The sequence below is a fragment of the Pempheris klunzingeri genome, chromosome 3, assembly GCF_042242105.1.
Source record: "Pempheris klunzingeri isolate RE-2024b chromosome 3, fPemKlu1.hap1, whole genome shotgun sequence".
Classification (NCBI taxonomy): Eukaryota; Metazoa; Chordata; class Actinopteri; order Acropomatiformes; family Pempheridae; genus Pempheris; species Pempheris klunzingeri.
The window spans coordinates 6,286,719-6,314,335 of NC_092014.1; the positions used below are offsets into that span (position 1 = coordinate 6,286,719).

Sequence of the window (27,617 nt, forward strand, 5' to 3'; positions counted from 1 at the left end):
TTAAGCATCAATAATGAAATTCTATTCACCTGTTTAGTATCGGGAAAAGAAACTTTTCTCCTGGTGCCTCCATGATTTTGAGTGAAATATTTAAACAAATTGTGAATTGGTCAACATTAACTTGTGTATAGACGTTCACGTCCTCCTCAGAACTAATGTTAACAACTTTGGTTTCTTTAACTTTTCATTTAGCGGCATCATCAGGTCAAAACTTTAATTTTAATAAAACTAATGACATCATCATCAGCCTCAGCTAGACTTTGTATTTAGTTCTAATTAGCAAATTAATAAGCTAACATGATAAATTAAGATAGTGACCATGGTAAACTTGTTTTAGTAGCCTATTTATTCAGTCTCCATATCCCAACTTAATGAAACAGTAATAAATTATTGGAGTCCTGTTTTAAACATCTAATGTTCCCCAGACTGAAATGACTGTTGCTCCTGCAGTCATTGAATCGAACTGTAGAGAGGATTTTTTCTTTCCACTTTATTTGCATTGCCTTTTATGAGTAATGTCTATGGTGAAATTAAATCTATTAATCACTGTAAAAGGTGCTGTAGATATCATTTATCTCTTCGCTTTCACATCCAGGTAACATTATTCGTAGCTCTGCTGGTCCTTATGACCTCAGTTCACTCTGACCTGCAGTTTCATCTGCCCATCGACTGTGATGACATCTATCGCCGTGACAACACCACCTCCAGTGGGGTGTACATCATCTACCCGGGAGGTCCCACCACACCCCTGCAGGTCTACTGCGACATGGACACTGACGGAGGCAGATGGACTGTCAGTACAGCTCCTGGTTGTAGAAACACATGACAGTCATGTTAGGGTCATTCATTTGCTCATTTTATCACTGAGCTAAAACATTTCTATATGAATACTACTACTGTAGTGTTACTTGTTGGTAAAATTTTAACATCTCACCTCCTCACATTCTCCCTCTCAGGTATTTCAGAGGAGGATCGATGGGACTGAAAATTTCTTCAGGCCCTGGAAACACTATAAAACTGGATTTGGGAATGTGGCTGGAGAATATTGGCTTGGTGAGTTAAAAACATGGAGTGAGGTGAGAGTTAAAGTATGAGGGGTGTACTGTGTCACTCTCTGCCCCTGGAAATTAGAATGGCAAGCTTTCTCTGTATTTTTAAAAGAAAAGACATTTTTAACCTTTAACCCTTTAAGTCTTTTTAACCTGGCTTTTAATTTTGATCTTGAGCAATGTTGTGGTCTTAGTTTTCAAGTTCTAATCATTGTTTTCTTTTTTTATTATTATCATTTTCATCCCTGGTGTTCATTTTATTGACTGTTATTGATTGATTTCTTGACATTTTATAATTTTTTATTGTATTTTTGCTAGTTTGTTTTATTGTTCCTATGTGAAGCATTTTGAGCTGCATGTGTAAATGCAGGTGCTATATAGATAAAACTGAGCTGATTAGGTGAGGGGCTTTGGTGCAGGAGGTGAAATGAAAGTGACGGTTGTGCACCTTCTCAGGCCTGCACAACATCTTCCTGCTGAGTATGAGGAAGGAGAACGAGTTACGCGTCGACATGGAGGACTGGGATGGAGAGAAGGCATCCGCCCAGTACTCCTCCTTCTCAATTGGTTCTGAGAGCTCTGGATATCAGCTTCACCTGGGCAGCTTCACAGGGGGAGGGGCAGGTGAGGACCACTGTGATCTTCTTTTGGGAAGTTTTGGATTGAATGATGGTTCTGTAAATAATACAGGATGTTTTTTTTTATTGAAAAACATTCCTTTATTCCTTTTAGGCTTTTTAGAATGAAGACTGATTTTCAATATATAGAAAAATGGGTCCTTTAATCATTTGTTTTTCCAAGTTAAGTTTTGTTGTGTCCTTACAAAAGTGGATATGATACTGTGAACTAACAGCCCTGGAAACCATAATGACAGCTCACACTGATTTGTGTGATGCCAGTGAAAATCTTGTTCTCCAGAGACAAAAAAAAGAGCTTTCCAAAACAATAGATTCATTTCTAAAATAGTAGGCCTGTGTAGCACATTTATATGTAAAAATAAAAAACCCAAACTTGTTTATCTTTAGGATTTATTAAGCAGAGCATCCAGTCTGAAAAGGTAAGAGATTGTTCAGCTGGTATCAGCTGGTATGGGACTGTGCAAGAATTATTACAGTAAGAAGGAAGCTGATTAGATCTATGCAGTGTATCACTTCATTTGTTTGTTTTCTGTCTGAATGCATATATACAGAAAGCTACAGAAGGATATCAGGCAGCTCAGCCATCATGAACTATGCAGAAGAACAGCACTGGATTACAGCATCACACTGATATCAAAGCCCTCGCTGAGGCTCGTAGGCTGAAGTGTATCTGAGGAGTCAATCCAAAAAAGCTCCCTTTGGCATGTCTTTCTTTCCATATGTCCTCTTCTTGACCATTCAATGTGCTCAGTGCCCTGGAATCATAGAGAGGAGATAGGGTGCGAAAATTTACTAAAATCATGGGCAACAGGATAGTTTACATCATTGCATCTGATGTAGCTCTTGTGCTCAACAATCCTTCGTTTCAGTATCATCAATAATTTCTTTGAACCTCTCCCTTTGACTTCTTGTATCAAATATATACAATACTCACAAAAAGTTAGGGATATTCGACTTTCAGGTGAAATATATGGAAAATGTAAAAAGTGAATGTTACAGTGATATTATATCATGAAAGTAGGGCATTTAAGTAGAAGCATGCAATGGTCATTTTATTCATTTTAAACAATTTATTGAAAGAAAATCTAACAGTGGTAGGTATACCACAACAAAAAATGTTCGGTGCCTCAATAAATTGGGATGTGGCCAAAGGACGTCCACTCCTCTCCTTTCTGTGACTCTTCCAGTCTCTGTATCACTGTTCCAACCTCCTGATGACACTCTGTGACCCTCTAAGCTCAGTGAACACCTCCGTCTGAGGACTTCCTGTTTGAAGCCTCCAGTGTTGAGGTGCTGCTGATCAATAGTTAGGTGTCGTCTTGGTCTCATGATGTCAGAATGTGAACAGCATGATGAGGAGGACTGTTTAAATACCAATTCTACCTGAAGCAGGAAATGTATTGGTGGATTCATGGATCAAACCTGTTGTGAATTTTGTTGTTAAGCTTCTTGTTAGAGAACAGCAACTTGTGCAAAAAGTACTGAGACACTGAACAGTTGGACATGTGCATTCAAAGGTTTAGAGAAGGTCACATTAAGTTCACCTGGAAAGGTTAGAATGCATTTTAGGTTCATCCTGAAATTTCACCTGAAAGCCGAATATCCCTAACTTTTTGTGAGTAGTGTATATGTTTTTTCATTATACTGTAAGTAAGAGGACTGAAATAAAATAGAATATAAATCCAGATTAAAAGTCCAAAAACTCTAAAGGCACAAAAAAGTTGAAAGTAATGCATCTCTTCTTTGTTACCTGATGTTTTCACAGCAAATTACTTTTATCCTTTTCAACATCTTACATTTAACACACTGGATCTTCCCTTTAAAGCACAAACATGTTCAGGTGATTATACGCTATTGAAAACATAGTTATGAATACTATATTCCATTTTTGTTAATAGATCCCCCCTAAAACCTAGACACTGAACCATCTATAGTAGGGCAGCAGCCCTGGATGGACAGCAAGTGCTTCTGAGTTTCAAAGAGCAACTATGACCTCGTCTAATGTCGTTTCTGTCTTTATTTCTAGAGGACAGTCTTTCAAATCACAACAACATGAAGTTCACCACCTTTGACAAAGACCAGGACGCGTGGGATACCAACTGCGCTCAGAGTTATCTGGGTGGATTCTGGTACAACGAGTGCCACATGGCCAACCCCAACGGCATGTATGCACCTAATGGAGCCATCGCATTTGAAAACGTCCACGTCATTTGGTACCATTGGAAGGGCTGGAACTACTCCCTCAAGACTATTTCCATGAAGATCAGATCAGTCGCTGCGTGCGCATGCAAACATTAACCTGATTAGCCGCAGATTAACTAGATTATGGTAATACTTCACCCTCCATCAGGTGAGGAGAGTTTGTACAAGGGGGAGAATCATTTCTAGCACCTGTGTTGTTCCTAATGAGTTTTATACAAACAATATGTACTGAAAAATGTGAGAAAAGTCACTTTTCTTTCTTCATTGAATGATTCAAAAATACAATCAGTCAGATTATTTTATGTCAACAAGCTGAATGCATCTGCCTCCAGTGTTATCATTATTCTATTTTATTTTATCATGACAATTGTGGAGAACCACTCAATGTAAATGAAATAAAACACAAATGTTTCCACATGCATCCCTAATTGACTGACATGAATACTTAGAGCAGCACCCAAAGTAAAACAGAAGTCACTCCCTGCCCCTGATCACAGGAACACCAGATATCTATTAAAAATTTTATAGATGTTAATGTTGGAGCAAGTCGTATAATTTTAACAGCTGCTCTCCTCTGAAATGAAAAATTAATGTTTTCCCCACAATCTCCATTTGAGTGTGAGTGACTGAGCAATAAGCTATGGAAAGCCCAACAGCTCAAAAACACACTCCTTTCAACACATTAACAACACTAATCATGTACAAACAACATGTTGTCAACGTGTTGTCAGCACATTCACAACATGCTGATTTTACTCATGGTGACATGTTGACAATGAGTTGATAACATCCGACTGATAACTTTGGTAACATTAAGACAACTGATTTTCCACACATCAACATGTTGTCAACATGTTAATAGCATGTTGTCAGTACATTCTTAATGTGTTGACAAAAGCTGTTCGCATGTGGTTAATATGTTCTTAATGTGTTCTTAACATGTTGAAAATCTTTTATATTTGAACTGTTGGACTTTCCATATCTGTCATAATTGTTACTTGTCCTAACCTGTAAAATCTTTGGCTGACGCATGTAACATAGCTAATCCACGTCCCTCTGAAGATTAAAACAACTGACTAAAACTGTCTCATAAACACCAACAGCACATCTCCTGCAACGTTAACGTTAACAGATGGTTTTTTAATAAGTCTGAGGGCTAATGTTAGCATGGCTAGTGAATGGTAGCAAACGTTTTAACTAACATTCACTTGCTGAAGTTGTTCACTGGTATATAAACTGGATAACAGCGGAGTAACAAACATGCTGCCTCTGGAGGCCCACGACAAATACTCCAACATGACTGGTGATGTTGAAGCTGTTCCCGGGAGGCTCTCCATTTTGAACAAAAAGAAACTTCTGTCATTCATCTCGACATGATTGAAACTAGTAGACATTACATCCCTCAAGATTGAAAGACTGACATACTGCATGTTCAAAACAGAAATATAAATCAGTTGTGTAGTATACACTAACTGCATATTGGAAACTGAAGAATCTATTATCTCCACTTTTTTCAGCTTGTATGTGATGTACCTCATTATTTATCTGATGTTTGATAAGTCTGATAACTTTTTATGATAGCCACAATAATTAAACTATCTGAATAAATAAGCCTACCAGTTTGTAATCCTCTCCTCACCTGCTCCTTCTGCTTCAGAAATCTTCAAAGCCAGAGGTTCAACTGTTGAATGCACTTTGACTTTAAAAGTTTGAAAAGCCAAGTGTTTGTTAGCGTTTGCAGGTTAATAACAGACAGGATACATGTTAACTAAACACACGGTGTCACCCTTGTGCTGCCTTTAAGGGACCGACAGGTGTGGTTTCAACAGGTGAGCTGACGTCATCTCACACATGCAAAGAAAAGTCAAAAGATGCAGTGACGTGGTGCTGGATGAAGAGGAAGGCAGAGACATTACACCGGTTATATTATTACCACTAGACTGCAGTGAAAACATTAACATGTCACTGCAGTAAACTAAATAACACAACAGAGAAGCAGAAGTTGTCACTTCAGACATGAATCTACGCTCTTTTTTCCAATTATTCCAATTTTAAACAATAAGGTTAGTGGTTCAACATCATGCAAATGCTCTCTTGTCCCTGCAAAAATGGCACAAAATGACCACAATTTAAAACTTTACTATCAGTTGTATATTTTACTTTTGTTTCTTCACACGGTCCTTTAAAATATATATTAATATTTCACTTGTACTTTAGTTAAAGAAGAAGACATGTTTGTGTTTGTGGTTACTGGGATCACAAATGCAACTTGAGAAATGGGTTAAAAATCTTTTTTTGATGCATTTCTTTTTTTTTGGAAAAGTCTTTCAGGATTGTGGAAATACCTTAAAAACAGCAGGAAGTGTTGTTAAATGATTTTCTGAGCTTTTCAAGGATCAGCAGGAAAATCTGCTGCCAAGACCTTAATTTGAAAGGCGCCTGGGTACCGTGGCTGTTCATTTAGTGTATTGGAGTGAAACATTTTCATCTGGAGTATAAAAATATTACCGATCAGCACACATAAATGTACTTCACTTACTTTCCACCACTGTCAGGATTCATCCTGCTGGGAACATGAATGTCTGTACCGAATTTGATGCCAACTTATATTGCAGACGGGAAGATTTTCCATTGGATCAGTGAAACCTTTGACCCGCTGGAGAGTTGGGGCATGAGGAGGATTCATCCTCTGCGGAACATGAATATATGTATGTCAAAAATTTCACAGCAGTCCATCCAAATACTGAAAAATGTAGTCAGTCAGGATTAACAATAGTTTTACTACGACTTCTACAACTGGTCGCTGTAGTAGTGACAGACATGCATATCACTTGATTGTCATTCAGGAAGAGCCATCATACAGATTTAGAAAATTAAATTATTATCATTATTATTGCTATTATTATTATCCTCCATTTTCTTCTGGGGTAAAATACCTCAAAATTAAACCAGCTTTAACAATAATTAAGTAAACTTTCAAGTAGGTTAGTGAAGATCATCGAAGTCAGGATTCATCCTGCTGGGAACATGACCTAAATGAACGAATAAAAACCAGGCCAAATTAACCCTTGTCATTATTTTACAGGTCCCACCGCCTGGTGATTTATTTAGGAAATGTCCGCAGCGATTAATGATTTATTTTTATTTATTAATCTCGGGTGCATCCTCATAACTGGAGTGTTTTACTGCCAGAAAACATGTGTTTATTTAAAGGTTCCGCCTTACTGGAGCGTTTATGATGGAAATAACCTCAAGCTGCGTCTTTAAGATAAAACAAACAGAAACGCCGCTGGTAGGTTTTCCCACACCAGGTCCTCCCCCTTCTCTCTCTCTCTCTCTCTCTCTCTCTCTCTCTCTGTCTCTCTCTCTCTCTCTCTCTCTCTGTCTCTCTCTCTCTCTCTCTCTCTCTCTCTCTCTCTCTCGGACCCAAACTTGTTTCAGGAAAAAGCGCCTGAACATTTTTTTTCTCTCTGGAAGAAACAGGACAGGCGCGTCCGTGCCAAGGAGAAGGCGTAGACTTCCTCCAAACATTTCCTCCGCCATCTCCGCTTTCGAGACTCAGAAAGTTTTGTGTGTGTGTGTGTGTGTGTGTGTGTGTGTGGAATCTTTGAGAGGAGAGAGGACGTTTTTCTCTTTCTCCTTCCTCTCCCCCTCCTCCCGTCATCCATCCGTCCGTCCGTCCGTCCACCTGGTTGTTTTCTTTCTTGTGCTGTAAAACAACAGAGGATTCCTCCATCTGAAGTGTTGCAGACATGGACTGGGGAACAGATCTTTGGGTAAGTTGACAGCTGACACAGAAGAAGCGAAACCTTCATGGAGAAGTCATTACCAAAAAAAAAAAAAATGCCTTCACTCATGTAAAAGTTGTCCTGCTATTGTTTTCCGACGACACAGTGTGAACTCAGGACTGCTGTTTTTCCACGGCAGGCCTGAGTTATGTGAGTTTGAACCAGCAGCAGGAGGCTTTTTCTACAAAAACTGCAGCCAGAGGGTTTCGCAACTCCTGCTGCATACCTAATCATAAGTAGAGGGGAAAGAGGAGAGGTTTATTGCTCTCTCTGGCCACCTTATCTACACACTGTGGGCTACACACCTATTTCTATCTCATTCCTTCTTCACGCATGCTTGAGCCCGAGCTTTGCTTTGTGGCAACACTTCCCTGGAGGTGCTGTCCTCTGTTTTGAAGTTTATCTACTGACTGTGTCTGTTCGGTGTCTCTGAGCTGAAGACCACAGTGACAGTCATCAGGTCGGGCGACCATCCCCATCACTCACTCCAGCCCGACACCAGTGTCCTCTGTGGAGTCGGTGAGCAATAAAGTTAAGGGGGGCTGAACTGGAGTGGCCGCTCTTTTAGTGCTGCAAGTAACTTTTGTTTTCATTTTGATGCGTTTCCTGGTTCCACAGTCGATCGTTTGGCCTATTAAATATCAGAGTTTGGTTAAAAGTTGTGTCCAAGCTGCTTATTTTTGTCCGAGCAGCAGTCTAAAACCCAAAGACATCCTGTTTACTACCTCATGCAACCCAGAAAGGCAGGAAATCCTCACATTTGAGAAGCTTAAACATAAGAATGTTTGGCATTTTTGCTCCATAAACTATCTGTCAATCGTCAAAATACCTCCTGATTAATGACGATCAGTTGATCACTAAGAGCACTTATTTCAGCTCTACACTGGTTATAGATGGGCTGATGTGGATCCTGACAATGCATGCTATGCGCAGTATGTGTTTCAGACTAGATACCCTGGCTTGAACTGGTCATGATCGTTGGTTTAATAGTTGGCAATGACGACCAGACAGGCCTAATTTTCGCAAATCCTGCTCAGATTACGGTCAAAGTCTAAGTGCATGCCTCTGAGATTATTCCACAGCGAAACAGACTGGGTGAGGCTGTTGGGCAGTTTAATGCTGCGATTGTTGATAAAGAGTTATTCAAAATCATTCAGCTGCTGCTGTTTGTCGTGTGTTGATAGGATATGATAAACAGCAGCATAGTCAAACTATTGTGGGAAAATTCAAATATATAATGGCTAGAGCTGAAACCATAAACCTTTAGAATGATAAATCTATTATTAATCTATAAAAAGGCCCATCAGACTCTCCTAAAGCCCAATGTGATACCTTAATGATGCTTGTTTTGTTTCACCAACCGTCCACACCTGAAGATATTCAGTTAAAAATCACATGGGGCAAAGAAAAGCAGCAAAAAAGCTCACATTTGAGAAGCTTGTGAATCAAGAGATTCATCGTTTTCTCATTTCAGCTGCATGCACGGCTGTTTTGACAATCAGTGCGATCATTGTTCAAGCATAAATGTCAAACATAAACCAGTTCTACCTCAAATGTTTCTGCTTTTCTTTCTCAATTGATAGTCATCTGAATATCTATGAGTTTAGGACTACTGGTCAGACAATACAGGTAATCTGAAGGCGTCACCTTTAGGACATTGTGATTGGCTTTTTACTCTACCTGATGGTTTATGCTATATCAGCTTGTCCCAACATCACTGAAGCTTTGTGACGTTTACACTCACGGGAAGATGAAACTGCAGGACTTAATGGTTTTTATGGCTGTATCATATCAAATAAGAATATTCTAATTGATATAAATCAAAATATTCTTCTTTATCAATTTAGACACATTTCCCCCATAAATCTGCCCAACATATCGGGCAGAATTGGAAACTTTGTCTAGTTCGGAGGGTTTGAACACTGTTCAATACTGCGGCTCATCATGACCGACTCAGCTGCCAGTCGGTGAGATTTAAGGTGTCAAAGCCACCACCTATCTGTAAATATGGCATATACACACAACATAACCCAGTTAGACCACAACGGTTTTTGACAAAAATAACCTAATAGCTGCTCTGTAGTTAATCTGTCAAACTAAGATATTTCATAGGTTTAAATGGTGCAACCCAATTTAGTAAATCAGCCAGAAACCAGAAGTTACCATTAACTTAATGAGGACTTTACAGGCATCCTCGCACAGATTTCTGAATATCTGATGCAACCTAATCTGGCTTTTCAAGTTCAAACTTTTAATGTAGCCTCGGTAAATGTTTACTAAGTGGAGATTTACACTTACCAAACTAATTCTTATGTAGAGATGAAGTCCTAGCCCACTACGACCCATGTGACCTGACATTTGATGAAGTCCTTGATAACAAGGACTAATAGTGTAAACTGTAATGTAATTGTTTACAGGTCAACTAAATCAGACAATACAATCCTTTTTAATCTCTATGAGGTGTGTACACACAGTAGGCCTCCCTACATCACTGGAATACAACATATATACACATATATGTACATGCAAGTGAACTGGGAAGATTCAAAATTACATTTCACAAAAATAATATAATAATAATAACCTCAAAAGCACAAAACATACAATAACATTTGGATAAATGATTAGAGGATCTGTTCTAAACTGCATGAATACTCCACAATCATTTCTCTATCGATGCATGCATCAATAAAACAATGTCATATTTACATTTTAAAGGACTGGCAGCTAAGATTCAGTGTAGTTTGTCTCCCTAAAACTGTCATTTTTGGAAGTTATGGTAGAGAGTTATGATGCTACAGTGACCTGCATAGTTGCTTTCAGCAGAGCAGAGCTACAGATATCCCCCAGCAACAGATTTGCTGAAGTCTTTAGTAGCTTAGATATTCAAGTTTTAATGGCGCAAAACCCCCAGTTTGAACTATTTATTAGTCATTAAGAGCTTCACACAAACTTAGAGATGGATTTACGGATAGCTGGTGCAGCCCAATCCCTATTGTTTTGCAGCTTGCATTATGATTAAGGTGAGCTAGAATGTGACCTCAGATCAGCCTGGATCAGGAAATACTGCTGCTGCTGCTGCTGCTGTGTTTCGTCACAGTGAGGGGTGGGACTAGTCCGACTGGTTCCAGGATCTGGAGAGGCCCCGGGGACCGTCAGTCACAGGGCGGAGGTTCACAATGAGCTAATGATTATCTCATTCCTGAACCCTCACTGCCTCACTATCAGTGTTTCCCCCTCTCACAAAAACACATCCAAATGTACCACAGTAATGTAAAGTAATGGGGTAAAGGAAGAGACGTGCTAAAAACATGTTCTTGAATTTCCTCATCACCAACGGTATTTGTTTGTTTCTTGTCCAAGTGTTTACCTTTTCCTGGTGCAGGTTTTAACAAGGAAAAAAGCACCTATTTTACTCCATCATCCTCTTATGATTTTAATCCTGTTCCTTCCTCCTTCCCTGCCTCCTCCCAACCCTCACGTATCCAGGACATTGCTAACTGTGTTACTGTATGATCTCCATTTAGCTTCCCCCTCCTCTGAGGACTCAGTATCTATGTCTCTGGCTCCGAAAGACCCTGCAGTCTCTACGCAAACACACACACACACACACACACACACACACACTCACACAGACAAACAAACCAAAAGGTGGAGTCTGTCTTTTTATCTCACAAGAGACACAACAAATGAGCAGCTGTTGCTTTGTTTGACCATATAATCACGCTGTAGGTCTTCAGCGAGACCTTTACTGTATGTCATGACTGTGTAAATGTAAGACGGAGAGGACAAATGCTACCTGTCCGACAGGTTTGAGAGTGTGTGTGTGTGTGTGTAAGTGTGTTTTGAAGGCATGCATGAGTGTAAAGAGCAAGAGAGGAATGTAGAAAGGAGAGTCTGCCTTTATTCTCTGCGACACCTTTGTGCTTTTTGTGTGTGTGAGAGAAGGGAGGATACTGTGTGTGTGTGTGTGTGTGTGTGTGTGTGTGTGTGTGTGTGTGAGCGTGTGTGTGTGTGGGGTTATTCTTAGGCTTCTAGTTTCCATTTGTGGCAGATCCACTGCCTGATTAAATGCGATGCAAATGTAATGCAAGCAGTCCAATTAGAACCGAAGTGCAACTATTTTAATTATGGATGAAATAAAAACAATTTTTTAAAAGCAAAAATTCAAACAATGTGAAGATTGACAGTATCTTTTTTTGCACTTTGCTGCCGTCTCAAGATCAAACATTGCATCAAAAGAAGCAGAAGAAAAAGATAGATGGATAAATTGATAATGAAAACAATCATTAGTTGCTTTACAGTGTATCTCAGTGCCAGAGGTTTTTTTCAGCCATCTTTGTCTCAACAGTTTGCTACGACCTTTTATTCTCCATCGCTCTTGGCAGTCGACACTGTAGGGAAGGAAAATCAGATCTGACAGAAGCAGAAACATCTACGGATCCTTATCAACAAAACACTGAGTATAGTTTACAATAAGAAAGTAGTGAGATAGACCCTACACAAAACAGCTCAACGCATATCACAACAAGAACAATAAAATAAAAAGTTCAAAAGACAAAATATAAGAATAAACATAAGAAAAATGTCCATACTTAGTCTAGTTTAAGGGAACTGAAACATAAAGGACACATTAAACTATTAACACATTCAATTATTAATTAAACATTTCCAGTTTAGTCTTACTTAAGACAAAGAACAGCAAGAAATACAACTAGACAGAGTATTTTTTCATTGCAGATTCATTTTCTGTCAATTCAGTTAATCAACTAGTTTGAAGTCTGACTCTGAGACGCCAGCAGACACTTGTTATGTTCCTCAGAGGCCTGTGCTGCAGTCAGCTTCACTTCTTCTTGTCTTGTTTCGGAGGCGTTTTACTTTCATTCTGGTTTTAAGTAATAAAACACATGATCACTTAGACCGAGTTCATGTGACTGAATGGCCAGTGCACAGTGGTACACTTTCTGAAAAATCCCTGTGGGCATGTTTGTGGTCGGTCAATGTGCTGTTGCTTTGTCTTAAATTCAGACTGTGCACAAAAATGGCTTAACGTCCTACATTAATGTAACCACAGTCAACGTTAACTTCATAGTCATTGCTTCATTTCAAATCCAAAGATCTGAAGTACGGAGCCGAAACAATGAAAAATATGCTACTATCCAAAAGGCTTTAGACTGCACTGTGTCAGAGTGTGTTAGAGGTTTGCTGTGACACATCGAGGTGCTTGTCAGCAGACGTCTGCAGTGTTTGTGTGCACATGCATGTATGAAACTACATGGTTCTCTATGCTGTTCCTCTCTTAGGACCAGTGTGATCACATCGACAAGCACACGCAGTCAGGCCTTGACCTGGTGGAGCGGTACATCAAGTTTGTGAAGGAGCGCACGGAGATAGAGCAGAACTACGCCAAGCAACTCAGGTGTTCTGAGCGTGTTTCTGAATGTTTGTTTATATTTACAGCATAAGTGTATTTGTGTCTTCGTGTGTAATAGAGAGTAACACTGCTTCTTTTACACTGTCAAACAGGAGCCTAACAAAGAAATATGCCAAACGAGGGAGCAAGGAAGAGCAAGACTGCAAGTGAGAGAAGAATAAAATGTCCAGTTTCCATTATGTCTCCCTCGCCTCTCTAATATTGCATATTTGAAAATTACAATTGAAGGCTCGCTAATCTCCCTTAGATACTGCTGCTGTTAGCCTGTCAAGCTTTCCACTCTTGCATGGCAAATATTCAACTCCATCTCCACATAACTTTTTATTTTTCATGCTGACTTGTTTCAAAATATAATATTATATTATTAAATATGTGCGTAATGTAATGCAAAAAGACTGAAGCAAGAGCTACATGTCCAAGGCAAAAAAATCTGCATCCTAACCAGCAATGCTTGTTTGTTTGAGTTTTACAGTGCAGTAGTAGGAGTAAAACTTTTATATATTCATTTGTTGGTTTGGATGTTTACTGTCAAAAAACATTCTTCACACAGTGGCTGAGTTACTGTTTTAATGTTATTTCAAAGAGCATGCTTCACCAATGCAAGAGAGATTTATTTCAGGATGAAGAATAAGTGATGAGTTTGGAAAATGCAAGTTTAGCTTCTGAGGTTTAAACTTCCCCAAACCATAAAAAAAGAGCAGGACAGAGTCTCCACAGTTCCTCTAAAGTCTAATTTAGTGGCATCATGGCTCCCATGCTCTAGTCTTAAAAAGGTGTTTCTCTAAAGTAGCCTCTCCCTTCACTAAATTATGTCGTTCAGAATCAGTATCAGGTTTATTGCCAGCTAAGTTTTTGCATTACAAGGACTTTGGTGTGTAGTCAAGAAAAATAAATATAGAATAGACATATTTACAATACAGAATCCAAGAAAAAAATGTACACTATATCTATTTTTATGAGTAAAAGAGGGAAAAAAGCAAAATAGAAAAGAAAGTAGTTTACTTGAAAATAACGCTAGTGCTACTACGCTAGTTAGACATGCTATGGTTCGCAATTTGTACAGAATAACATAGTTTTCATCTGTTTGGAAGAGCTAAAAGAAAAAATCCATCATCCACCAAAGCCCCATGCACATTGACAGGCCCGTTGTGCCTATTACGGCTGCTAAGCTATCATTGGACAAGACCTGTTTGAGGGTCAAACGGTCAAATAAATGTCAGTTTCCAGCTGTGATGATTTTCCAAATGGTCTCTCCTCCATGCTGCAGATTCAGCAATCACGCGTCATTCCAGGAGATCCTGAACGAGATGAACGATTACGCCGGCCAGCGGGAGCTCATCGCTGAAAACATGATGACCAGCATCTGTGTCGAACTCACCAAGTACCTTCAGGACCTCAAACAGGAACGCAAAACGGTGAGAGAGGGAGGAGGAACACACGAAGGAGGAAGGGAAGTTTGGCAGATTGATGTGATATGCTGTGTCATCATCTTAAACTGTAACCGCTTCCTTCCCCAGCACCTGTCTGATGCCAAGAAGGCCCAGCAGAACTTAGAGACCGGCTTTAAACACCTAGAAAGTGTGAGTTATCTTGTTGTTGGATCACATTAGTGTTATTTACAGGGTTGGTTCGCCTAAATTAGGAGAAAAAAGCCTCAACTGCCTCTTGTGGTATCTTGTTTTGCAGGTTTAAAGTTTTCTAGTTTCCAAACGATTTCTTGAAAGTTTCCTGTAAAGAAGTTAATTTAGTAGTAATTAGAGGGGAGATACAGCCAAAGCTCTTAGACCTTTATTTTGCTAGTTTGGCAGTTTATGTTGAGTCAAAAAGCAGTTTTTGACTGAGGAATTTCCTTGAAAAGAAACATTTATTCATCATTTGTTCATTGTTGGAAACTTTATACTTCATATATGTTGAGTTGTATGTTTGCCTGAAGACAAATTGCACATTTTTGTTCAAGTTCAGCGTCCTGCTATGCACAGACCACAGGGCTCTAAGTTCAGCTAGTGTAACAAGTACTTTTAGTAGAAATTTGCAAATGCATTAAATTAAGTATTTACATTTATTATTTAATTTAGAATTTTAAATTTGTTATACCAATTACTATTTCCTCAAGTTTTCAAAACGCTTGTTTCTGAGATTTCTGTCTCCTCCCCAGTCCAAAGAGATTAATTAAATTTTACAGTTTGTACTGAAAACATGCTATATTAAAAACTGAACAGCAACATCTTTTCCCTTTTTCTGTAGTAAAGACAATAATAAAGCATAGTGAGTGTCTCACTGTAAGTCATTACATCTAATAAATAATTAACGTTCTGTTAATTTTAGTCGAGCCTTTGCAACACTTTTCTGAAAAGATCAAACGGACCAGTGAAGGTGTCCACCTGCATGAGGAGGATAAACACCAGCCTGGCAACCAAAAAAGCATTCTTATTAATGGCTTTAACTGACCTCAAAGCTATAAGCTGGTATTTAATGAGTTTATGAACTTTTAAAAATAGTATAGTAATTTGTAATGTTTTGAGCACCACAAACCAAATTTCGTTTCCCCCTATTTCTGGGGCTGGCAGAAGTAATCCCTGAATCACAAAGTCATTCCAAATTAAACGTAATCTCATCTGTGTTACTAGATATCACCAGAGGAAAAAGAGTAAATATATCTATTGTTTGTAATTTGTGTTAGCTGACCCTTTAGCGTGCAGTAACATAACGTGGTGAACAATCCTCTTGCATATTTAATACCTCTAGTGGGACTGAATTCCCTGAATTTTGCATCGATAACGATACTAAAGCTAGTGTGTGTGTGTGTCTGTGTGTGCATGCCTGCAGACTAAGAAGCGCTTTGCCAAGGAGTGGGCGGAGGCTGAAAAAGCCACACAACAAGCAGAGAAAACAGAGAACGACCTCAATGCCACCAAACTCGATGTCGAGAAAGTAAACACACACAACTCAACGCTGATGTGTTTTGTTTTTTTTTCACCTTTGGTTTCTAAGATATTTTCAGTAAAAAAAGAAATCCTTGAACTGTCCTCCTCTGTCTCCCTCTGTGACTCTTCCCCCCCCTTCGTGTTCCCCGTCCCTCCCTCCACTTCCTCCCTACATCTGTTCCTGCATTTCTCCTACTTTGCATTTTGTTTTGCATCTCTTCATTTCTCCTTCTTCCTGCATCCTTTCATCTTCCCCTCCCTCTCTCTCTCTCCCTCTCTCTCTCTCTCTCTCTCTCTCTCTCTCTCTCTCTCTCTCTCTCTCTCTCTCCCCATCGTTCGCTCTGAAGGCCAAGCAGCATGCCCATGCCCGCACACACACAGCGGAGGATTGCAGGAATGACTATGCAGCACAGCTCCAGAAATACAACAAGGAACAAAACTTCTTCTACTACACAGAGATACCGCAGATCTTCAATGTGAGACAAAGACACACATTCACACCACAGTACAACTGGGCAGAGCTCACACACCTGGCTTAGTGACATAATGCAAACCAAACACACCCTGGTACTGTCTTTCAAAATATAATACTTCTCCAGTGTTTTCATATGGCTTTTAATGCGTAATGTACGCTGTGTAAACACAGACTTTGAGGAGGTGTGTTTGTGTGCCGAACAGAAAATGCAGGACATGGATGAGCGGAGGATTCAGCGGCTGGCGGAGGGCTACTGCCAGTTTTCAGACATCGAAAAGAAAGTGCTGCCCATCATCTCCAAATGTTTAGAGGGAATCTCTGCAGCAGGGGGGAAAATTGATGAGAAACAGGTACATTTGATGACTGGAATAAGGGGACTGTGAATAGGCCATGTCTGTCTGTTCAGTGTTATATCTAAGATACCACCCATCTGCAAGTCTATGCTCTGGTGCCTAAATTAATAGTTTGGCATTTTGGGAAATTTTATCATTTACTTTCTCGCTGAGAGTTAGATGAGAAGATCCTTATGACTCTCAAATCCGTCTGTAAGATATGGAGCTACAAGCAGCAGCCAGTTAGCTTATCTTAGCACAAAGACTGGAAGCAGGGGGAAACAGCTAGTCTGGCTGTGTCCAAAGGTGACAGTCGCACCTCTGAAGCTTGCTCACAAACGTTGGAGGTGGAAGTGAAAGTGAAAGTTTTTTGTCTAATCTGTACAAAATTTGCCAAGCTGTAGCCAGATTGTTTCTTGACTGGGCGTGGTGACTTCCTGTGAGGCAACAAGACCAGCAGGAAGACGGAGACTGCAGGAAGTCACTGCCAAGAAATACACACAACCCCTGTTTTGTGACCTGTGGACAGAGCCAGGCTTGCTGTTCCCCTGCTGTTTTCTTGTCTTTATGCTAAGCTAAGCTTTTGATATTCACTGTGCACACATTAGAGTGGCATCAATCTTCTCATTTTACTCTCGACAAGAAAATCTACAAGCAAAATGTCAAACTATTCCTTTAATAATGCTTCCTAACAGGTCTCTAATAATTTAAAGGTGCCATGTTGAGTTTCCGAATGTATTAAATGCATTTCCTTCCTCATAAAACATTTACAATGCTGATTTTCATAGGCTTTTGAATGCAGCATTGGTTACATTGTTTACTAGCTTGCAGTTTTCTTCTTCCCTGTCTTTGCTGGCACGCTGCTGCTTTTCTTGGCACCATTGACAGGACTGTGTATCATCTCACCTGCATGCACATGCGGTGCATGTCCATGTGTGTCCTTGTGAGATGAGCAAAACAGGGACCCACTCATACAAAAAATAGCTCCATAAGACTACCTCCGGTTACCCACAGATAACCTAGTGTGACCTTTGTAGATTTTTATAGACATTTTTTATGCATTATGCACATTTCTCATGCAGTATGGAGTATGTTGTGTCAATAAATGTAAAAAAGGAATAACACATATTACACATACTGACTTAATGGAGGCACAAAAAATCTTGAGTAAACATTTCTCTAAATTTGAAAAGCCTACAGTACTATTGATGATAACAGACTTCTATACAGTGTCATAAAGTGTGATGATTACCAAATTAATGGAAACTCTATTTTTTTCTACAAACTCACTAAGTTTACTTAAGCATTCAGATTCCTGTAATAACTACCTTTGGTAATCTTAGAGGTGTTGATTTATCTTTTAGGTAATTTTAAAGCCAGTGGTTCACATTGTTTGTTGATGTCGATGCAGTTTTCATGATGAAGTTTGTTTTTTAGCCTCTCCAATAGTTATGTGTTCATGTTAAAAAAGAGCAAACATATTCTTACCACTTCAAAAATCCAGTTTCAGTTGGGCTCTGTTGTGGGTAACTGTGAGCCCACATATAGAGAGCCAATGCTGACTTAACATCTGACTTTGATGTGAATAAGAGTCTGACTCATGTCTGTTTGTCTCCCTTCAGGACTCGATGCTGTTCATAGAGCAGCACAAGTCTGGTTTCGAGCGACCTGGAGATGTGGACTTTGAAGACTACACTCAAGGAATCAAACCAGCCACCTCTGACTCCAGCCTCAATCCGCCCAAAGTGCGCGCCAAGCTCTGGCCTTTCAGCAAGAAGCACAAGGTGAATCCACACTCTGTTTGCATTAGATTAGTTTCTCTTTGAGTTTGCATTAAAAGTGCAGTGTCTCAAGGACAAGATATTCCCTGCCTCTCCCCTCTCTGCTTCGCCTGCTTCTGCGTTTGACAACCTAAAAATCCTCTCTGTCTTCTTCTTCAAATGTGGCTTAACAAATCTGGACTAACAAATTGTTATCGGGCTAAAATTACTCTGTCATATCTAATCCATACAATTTTATGGATACAGGGGTGATTTGTGGGGTGTCTCGTTGTGAAACAATACATGCTCCTACTTTGAAATAAAGGCAGCATGAGTAGAGACGGGAAACAAAAATGAGCACATCACATTGTTAATGTAAACCTTCAAACACTTTACTGCAAGATTAAATTGTATGAAGTGAGTTCCGTAATCTGATTTAAATTATTTCCATATTATTGACCTCACTCCAATTTGAATGAAAAGTTTTGTTATCAGTCTGATAACAGTCTTCTTTTGTATATTCTATAATGTATCAGGTAACTTACTGTAAACTGCAATAATTATACCAGCAGATTGTTGTGTTTTTAAAAAGGTAAACTGACCTTATTGTAACTTTTTTCTTATTGTCCAAAGGAGAACCAGTGAATTATTGGTCAATGTTGATGCTTTCAAACGTTTTGTCTTAGAGTTAAAGGTGCAGTATGTAGGATTTAGGGGGATCTATTAGCAAAAATGGAATTCAAAACTATGCTTTCTGTAGTGTAAAATCACCTGAAGCAAAGAGTTGTTGTGGGTTTTTTTTAGCGTAGAATGAGCCCTTTATATCAACAGAGGGAGTGGGTCCTCTTTCATGTAGTCCACTATGTTGCATTTCCATGTTTCTACAGTAGCCCAGAACAGACAAACAAGGGCCAGCCATGTTTTAATGCTGAGATGGCAGCTCGAATTTGGTGGCATGAATGCACCGTTTGGAAGTCAAAGAAAGAAGAGGAATATTGTTTTGTGTTGTGACAAATAGAGGAGCACCCTTATTATCTAACAGAAGAAAGAGCGAGGCAATGAAAATCCTCGTCGGTCGGCGTAAGTTCTCCAATTGGTGAATGTAGGTGAGGCGAGAGGTTGCAATCTGCAATCTCACTGCTAGATGCCACTAAATCCTACACACTGCACCTTTAATCTTTAAAAACTAGTCACAAATATATCGTTTCTTTTCCAAAAAAAGTTCAAATAATATTCTAAAACAGCTGGGCATTGTAGTTTTAAGTAAACGTTATTCAAACGGGAGAAAATAGTGTATCTGGTGGGGACTATTTTCAGCTGCAGATTAATACACATTTGGCGTGATGAAGTGATTTTTCTTCGGCACCAGTCCAGGATGGTGTATGAGGTACTGAATTAAAAATAAACAGTTCCCATGTTCAACACAAGACAGAAACATGTCACCCAGTGCAACGGTTTGGCTCACTGATGTGTTGTTGGTAGTTTCTGGACTCAGTCTGTGGCACAGAAGAATAAGCTGCATCAGGTTATTTCAGTATTGGTTTTGGCTCTTAAATTGGATTCACATAATCACATGAGATAAATAAATATTACCAGATTTATCCTTTAATAACCAACATGTTTTTATTTCAAACGATAAATACATCAGCATTTCTCAGGACACTAAAGAAAAGAAGGTGTCAGGTTACAGCTAAATGTGCTTTTGTAGGTTTGACTTGTTGTAGATATGTTTGACAGCTGTGAAGTTTAAAAATCAAATCCGTGCGTGGAGCAGAATCCAGCTCTGTTCATGCTCCTTTTGACCGGTGAAGACGTGAAAAATGACGCTCACACTGTCTCATAACAATGCTTTAAAACAAACACTCACACACACACAAAACTCAACACACATTCCAGTCATGTCTTACCCGACCACCCTGTTGCCCTCAGGGGCCAATTCTAATTCCAGTCTGCTGCACAGACTTGCCCCAAAACGCCCCGCGCTCTCTCCTTAACGCTTCATCCACTTTGCTACAGAAATCTCTTGACTTCTCTCTCTTCTTTTCTCCTCACTACCACTGTGATTTTCTCCTCTTCCTCTGCCCCCTGTTTTTCCCGTCTTCAGTTTGTCCCTCCGTCTTTCTCTCCCCCGTCTCCTTTCCCACCGGGCAGCCACCCCCTCTCCCTCCCCCTCTCCAGGCTGCAGCACTCCCCCCTCTCTCTCTGTCTGAGAGAGTTTAATCGCTCTGTCAAACCCAGGATTTCCACCTTAAAGATATTGCACAAACAGCACTCGGTGAGTGACGGCATCTGCTCAGGTCCAAACCCCATCCTCCTCCCACTGTCATGTTCTGTAAATGTCTCCCCCCTCATGTTTTTGTGTCATTGATCCTATGCATTTAAACAAGCTGTTATATTTAGACATTCCTACTGTGCCTTGTGCTTTTAAAACAACGGTTACTATGTTTGTTCCTGCATATGTGTGTTTCCCATGTAGTGTGTTTGTTGTACCCTCACACAGAGTGTCCCTCTCTCTCTGTCTAGATGTTGCATGCTGGAAAACACATGGTAACACCTATTAACTTTACGTAAAGGGTAGACTGAAAAGGTTTTTAAATATTCTTCTGGTGCTGGATTCTTTTCAAAGGGACATACAATTTGAAGAGTAACTCCACACTGGATCATGCTGCACTGACCTCTGGGTAAAAAAAAAACTATAAAGGCCCAGTCACACCAGAAAGAGGCTACTGACATGGCAGGGCGAGTCGGGGAACAACTATGGCTGCTGAGCTAACAGCTAACAAGTTAGCCACCCAGGATCATATAAGTACCAGTCAGTCACAACCAGGAATCTTTTGATTTTCTCCGCACTGTATTTGTATTTGTGACTGTATTTCCAGGTAACCAGACATGATGTGTACACACACAAAATATGAATATGTTATTGTATCTGAAAATAATATAATTTGGAGAGAAACATAAAGGCTCCTGGAAATACTGTCAGTCAAATGTAATGGGGCATACGTGAGTTTTGGTTTTCAGTCACTAACAAGACAATTCAAGTTCACAGAGATTATTCAAACACCACTGTCTGTGTCTGTCAACTGTGGATACTGTGTTAGATAAAAAATGAATGGATCACCCCAGCTTACAAGCTACAATAGCTATTTTGGCCTTGTCCCATTAGAGTCCAGTTCAAAGTTCATCAAAGTTAAATTCGATGCAAAAAAAACCACACAGATTTTGACTTTGCCACAAAGTGTAAATCTACTAATGTCACTGATTCCACTAAAAGAAAAGAGTTGATTTTCGCTGTGACATTTCGCTGTTAATCTCAATTCTCTAATGTCATATCATTATTTAACTTTGTTTCTGTGGAGAAAAAAAATTGACCCTTCTTTAAAAAAAAAAAAAAAAGCAACTTAAATCTCATTTGCATTCTTAATAATTTCCCCTTAATCATAATTTTTGATAATTTTTCATAGATCAAATGTAATTCTTGCACTTCTGTAAAAGCACATTGGTGTGGCATCACAGGAGAAAAAGCCTTACAGTACGCACCAGTCCAGGACATTAAACACAGGATGTTAGTCATGCTCCTGACTCTCTCTGTCTGTAACCATGTGCGTTTTCTTTGATTTCCCAACACTACTTGTTTGCCTTGAACGGGGTTTGTTTCAATCTTCTCTGCTGTTGTGTTTCTTCAGACCTTTCAGTCTGTGTGTAGATTATTAGCAGCACAAAAGACAGACAGAAACAGGGAGGAGTGACATCGGTGGTAAGAAAACAAACATATATACATAGCATAAAGATATGACAACACATTATTCTGTGTGTGTGTGTGTGTGTGTGTGTGTGTAGCCACCCGCTGCAGAAGATTTCTCTCACCTTCCTCCTGAACAGAGGAAGAAGAGGCTGCAGGCGAAGATTGAAGACATCACCAAAGAGCTGCAGAAGGCGCAGGACCAAAGGTAATGACATCGTCCACAGCGTCACAGGCACCCCCAAGCCCTGTGTAATTTCATTATGACGAAAAGCTTCAGAGTATTGGTTTGGATTGATAATGCTCACTGTGCATAGATTGGACCTTGGTGAAGTATTTTAATAGCTTGATTGGTGAAAAGCCAATCACTTCAGAGTTGAGTTACCTTAAAAGGGATTTACTTTAAAACCATCCTCAGGAGCTGGTGGAAATGTCAAAAAATAACCTCTTTATCCTACTGCAAGCATCAAACTGCCACAATATCTGTGTCACTTTTGCAGCAACTCTGCTCTTATATGTTTTAAATATCAGTGGATCTCCTGGTTAATTAGTTCAGCCTGACTTAATTGTAGATTTTGGGAAGCACATGGACGAGAAACGTTCTTAAAATCCCCTGAAGTATTTTCCTATGATGCCGCTCTAATTAAAGTTAAAGTTTGGGAAGTTTATTTTAGTTTATTTTTAGTTTATTTAAGTTTAACACTGAGCTAATCTGCTTCATCAGGACAAGTAAAGAACCCCATAAGTGTAATAAACTCTGTGATAGAAGAACACATTTTGTGAATAATAAAATACACTCAATAAATCAATTCTGTCCCAGTTGTTCTCAGGCGACAGCCATGTCGAAATATAAGCCGCTCTCAAAGTTAACATAGGTTTCTTACATGGCCAAACTTGTCCACATACTTCTCTCCATCTGCACTGGGGCTGTTTTTCATGGTTCAGGCATCAGCCAGTTTCAATCAAGAGAAATTTTGATGCTAATAATATTTTGGACAATTGTGTGCTCTTGCTTTGTTGTTTCAATATCACAGTACTCCTGTGCACAAAAACCAGGTCCAGAAAGAAATAGATTTCCCAATTTGGTGTGAAAGAACATGACCTCAACCCCATCCAACACCCCTGGGATGAATTGTAACTGCCCGACCTCAATAATGTCACATACAATGATTCGACATGTCCCCTCAGCAAGTCTCCCTACTAGTACAAAGTTCTGCCCGTCCCTTCGGTCCTTATCAGCAGTGCTGCACAGGAGAAAAACTTCCTTAATGAGCGCTCACATTTCCAAAACAATAACACCTTCCTCTCCCCGTCTGACCCCAGTGACGCACTGGAGAAGATGAAGGGTGTGTACGAGCAGAATCCACAGATGGGAGACCCCTCCAGTCTGGAGCCTCAGATCACAGAAACAGCCCAGAACATTGGCCGCCTGAGGGGGGAGCTCACCAAATATGAGGTTATACACTCATAACAGAGACATGCATGACAGATCAGATTACGGTTTTTGTGCATTTGTGCACATCTTGACATCTACTGCTAATTCGTTACAGACGTGGCTATCAGAAGCAGTGGGAGGAGAAGAATCTTCCAACACCATCAACAATAATACTCAACATGGGTAAGATCTCTATTTAGAGGGGTGGTGTGACATTTTGGGAAATAAGCTCATTTGCTTTGCTGCTGAGCGTTAAATGAGGAGATTAACACCAGTAAATACGGAGGTGCTGACAGCAGCTGGTGAGCTCAGGTTAGCATTAAGAGTGGAGGAATGGAGAATATTTACAGACCACTATGACCTGCAAGGCAAGGATGATCAATGAGGGTGGCAGAGCTAGCAGTACCACTGTGGAGTTAATCTGTTAATATGGTTACTGCTGGGTGGTGCAGTGGTTAGCACTGTAGCTGGCCGGCAGGTTTGCACTTTGAGCCTTTCTGTGTGGAGTTCTCCTCATGTTAGTGTGGGTTCGATACTCCAGCTTCCTCCCACAGTCCAAAGACATGCAGGTTAGGTTAATTGGTGACACTAAATTTCTTGTAAGAGTGTGATTGGTTCTCTGTGTCTATGTGTTGGCTCTGTGATTGGGTGACAACCAGTCCAGGGTGTACTCCGCTTCTCGGAAAAGCAGTATAGATAATGGATGAATGGATGATCACTGCTGGCTGACCTCTACTGGTGGTGCGAGCTATTACAATGCCATTAATAGGCCAAATAAAATGTGGGATTTACAATGTTTTTATTAAACATTTTACAATGGCCACATTTTAGTCAGAACTGATTATTTAATATTACATTTGTTGTCTTTTTACTACAATGTCATAATCATATTTCTGTAGGCTTTGTGAACAGTAACTTATATTGAAGGGATCTTTAAATGTGGTGTTAGTTTAATTAACCAGAGCTTATGTTTGCACGATTGTTTCTAATGAATATGCTGCAGTATTTGCTCTTACAAGTGATTCATTTTTGCATAATTCAAATCAGTTTGTTGAAACTAGAACTGTAGTTTTATTTCCACTGTGCAGATATGAGAGTGGTATCAGTCTGCTTATCTAATTCTCAGGAAGTCATGAAGTGAATGAATGAAAGTGCGTTACAGAACATACTGAGGAAATGACATGTCTTGATTTTCATCTTGGGTACGTGTATGTCTAGTGTGGTAGCAGCAGACCAGACTCAGAACATCTACACAGAGTTTGAAGACGAGTTCGACGACATAGAATCCCCTATTGGCCAGTGCACGGCTCTGTACACCTTTGAAGGTACATTTCGATATTTTATTTATTCACACTCAGCTTGTTCGATCTCATTTTAGCCTTTTATGTGTCTTACCTGTGTGTGTTTGTGTGCAGGCAACAGCGAGGGCACCATTTCCATTACAGAGGGAGAGCTGTTGAGTATAATGGAGGAGGATAAAGGAGATGGATGGATGAGAGTCCTTAGAGCCAGTGGAGAGGAGGGCTATATACCTTCATCCTATGTCAAACTCACCCTGTAACACACACACACACACACTCAGAGCTTATGATGGAAAGTTAACACCCAAAGGTGAATACAAAGTCATCCATGATAATTGGAGCTGCTCTCTGCATCTTTTATCTCAGCCAGTGACGTGTATAGTGAGATGAAAGTGAGTGATTAGAAAGCTCGTTATCAAGGCTGATTGCAATATCATACACTCCCCGTCTCTGCTCGCCGCGGCAGGCGAGGCATCCTCCAACCACAGACTGTCAGTCCTGTCTGATCTCTATAGATTTCACCTTCTTTAATACCAAACTTTTGAATGTATACCTGATGCTACATGTCCTTATGTCGATATATCCGTTCACTTGACTTTCCCACTGCCATCTCTAACAACCTGCTGAACTTTTTCTTTTTGTAACACCAACCCTCTGCTAAAACCTCCTTCCCGACAGGATAATGTGAGTTTTTTAAATCATGGTTATGTGATGTTTTATGACTTATAACTGGATGAAAACCACTACTCTGTAGAGAGTGCACAAAATATAAGATCTCTCAATAGACTGTCATGGTAAAGGATCAGTTATTTTATATGTCTACCTTTTAACAATAGTCAGGTGCCCATATGAACACTGAGGTTTCTTTCTTCCCACTGGCCCTGAGGACATCCCCTCCTAATGTGCTTCTAATATAAGTGACAAAGCCTTTCTGAAGCCAATATAAGGTGTCAGCAGTGTTAGGTAAACTAATCAAGTGGGTATCTTCCAAAGTTTGAGTTTTTAATTTAAAAAAATCTGTCTTTACGTTTTCCTGAACAGCATTTTCCCGCAGAACTGTTGAGGAATATCAGACAAAGACAGATTCCCTCTTGGTATAAATAATGTGGCCTGCTGGAGCCTTTTATTAGCTTCAAATAAACTTAGGGATATATTTTTTACACAGAGCAAAGGCTGTGGATTTTGTAGATTTGAAGCCCTTAAGGAAGGGATCTCTTCAGGGCATGTACATAAGGGCACTGGAGTATTGTTTTTAATACTTGGAAAAAATGTGAACATAACCTTTTAACTTCAGATGAAATAATTTCTCTGAGTTACATTTGCAAGGAAACTTGGCTTGTAATGTTTTTTTGTGAATTTTTAGACACAGTGGGTATAAAACAAAGGAAAAGCACAATGGCAATAATGATCAAATTTCAATGTTAAGTAAAAATACAGCATTGACAGTGTTATAATTCCTGGCACTAATATTTGGTGAACTGCCTGTGGAAAACAAGCAGTTAAAAAGTCCTCGTCTACTTTTTGAAATCCAGCTTTCTGGAGCATTTACAATTCTGTCACTAACTGGTTCTGTGATGGTTTTCAGGTTTCTCATGTATGTATACTGGTTTTACATGGTTTAACCACCTGTTTTTATATTTTGAGCCTCTGAATCTCACTCTTATTGGTTTTCTCAAGCCCTCTGAAACAATTAAAACCGTTATCATTATTCTGACTTGAAAGTCATGACCTGTTCAGCCAAATTTAGAAATAATTAATGACACCAGAATAAATTTCAAAGGGAGGAAATGGGAGTTTTTGAAATTAAGCTCCTTGCAGGATGACTAAGAGTGATGAACAGTAAAGGAAAAAAAAAAAGTTAAGCACTTTTAAAATAGGAGCGTTTTAGGATCACTCCAGATATTGTTTGACATAAAAATGCTCTTGCTGCAATTTTGTGTCTGAATCTTTTTCCACAAAAAAAAGTTATTTAGTTCTTTGTTGTCACTGCTGAACAAAAAATGGGCACACGTTTCCACATCACACTTGTAGAACTGGACACTGGTCTGTACACTTTTTAAACGAAGATTTAAAGTGAGCACAGAGACACTTTCCTCCTTCAGCAGACACGTTTGAAAACAGCCTTTTAAAACTGACACTTTTCAAACTCTGTACAAACAATCTGCAGAGTGAAGCTCAAACATCCAGAGAAGTAACAATAAGTAGAACACTTGTCTGAGTAGAGGGGGCTTTAAAAGTCTCACTGTCAAAGAACCACACAAGGTTTATCCATCTGTTCCTCTACCACTCTGAATGATCCATTTTTTAAAAGAAAATGTGTGTATTTACTTGTATCATTTGAGTTATAAAGTGAAAAAGAGAAATTATTTCTTGTCTTTTGTTTCTTTAGTGTCATTTATGAGAAATGTTACATACGAAACCTGGCAACAATGAATAAACAAATAGATTGATTGCATTTATTGCAAACAGTGAAGTGAAAAATACAATTTCCAGTGTGGTCCCTTACAGCAGCAGTTCATGTACAAAGGGAACTAACT

General features: G+C 39.5%; 2 protein-coding genes across 2 annotated transcripts; both read left to right on the forward strand.

Annotated features, from left to right (window-relative positions):
* The first annotated feature begins 672 nt into the window (after window positions 1-672).
* On the forward strand, window positions 673-4,181 carry LOC139198831 (ficolin-2-like). Its single transcript, XM_070827788.1, has 4 exons — window positions 673-793; window positions 957-1,053; window positions 1,506-1,673; window positions 3,714-4,181. Exons 1-4 carry the CDS (start codon window positions 767-769, stop codon window positions 3,983-3,985), a joined length of 564 nt encoding a protein of 187 aa, XP_070683889.1. The 5' UTR covers window positions 673-766; the 3' UTR covers window positions 3,986-4,181.
* Window positions 4,182-7,326: 3,145 nt separating this feature from the next.
* LOC139222455 (cdc42-interacting protein 4 homolog) lies at window positions 7,327-27,446 on the forward strand. Its single transcript, XM_070854267.1, has 14 exons — window positions 7,327-7,665; window positions 12,981-13,096; window positions 13,204-13,257; window positions 14,379-14,526; window positions 14,629-14,691; window positions 15,938-16,042; window positions 16,383-16,511; window positions 16,714-16,860; window positions 18,465-18,626; window positions 22,443-22,552; window positions 23,668-23,800; window positions 23,895-23,962; window positions 24,998-25,104; window positions 25,195-27,446. The coding sequence occupies exons 1-14, from the start codon at window positions 7,642-7,644 to the stop codon at window positions 25,338-25,340; spliced, it is 1,512 nt and encodes a 503-aa protein (XP_070710368.1). The 5' UTR covers window positions 7,327-7,641; the 3' UTR covers window positions 25,341-27,446.
* The last annotated feature ends 171 nt before the right edge of the window (window positions 27,447-27,617 follow it).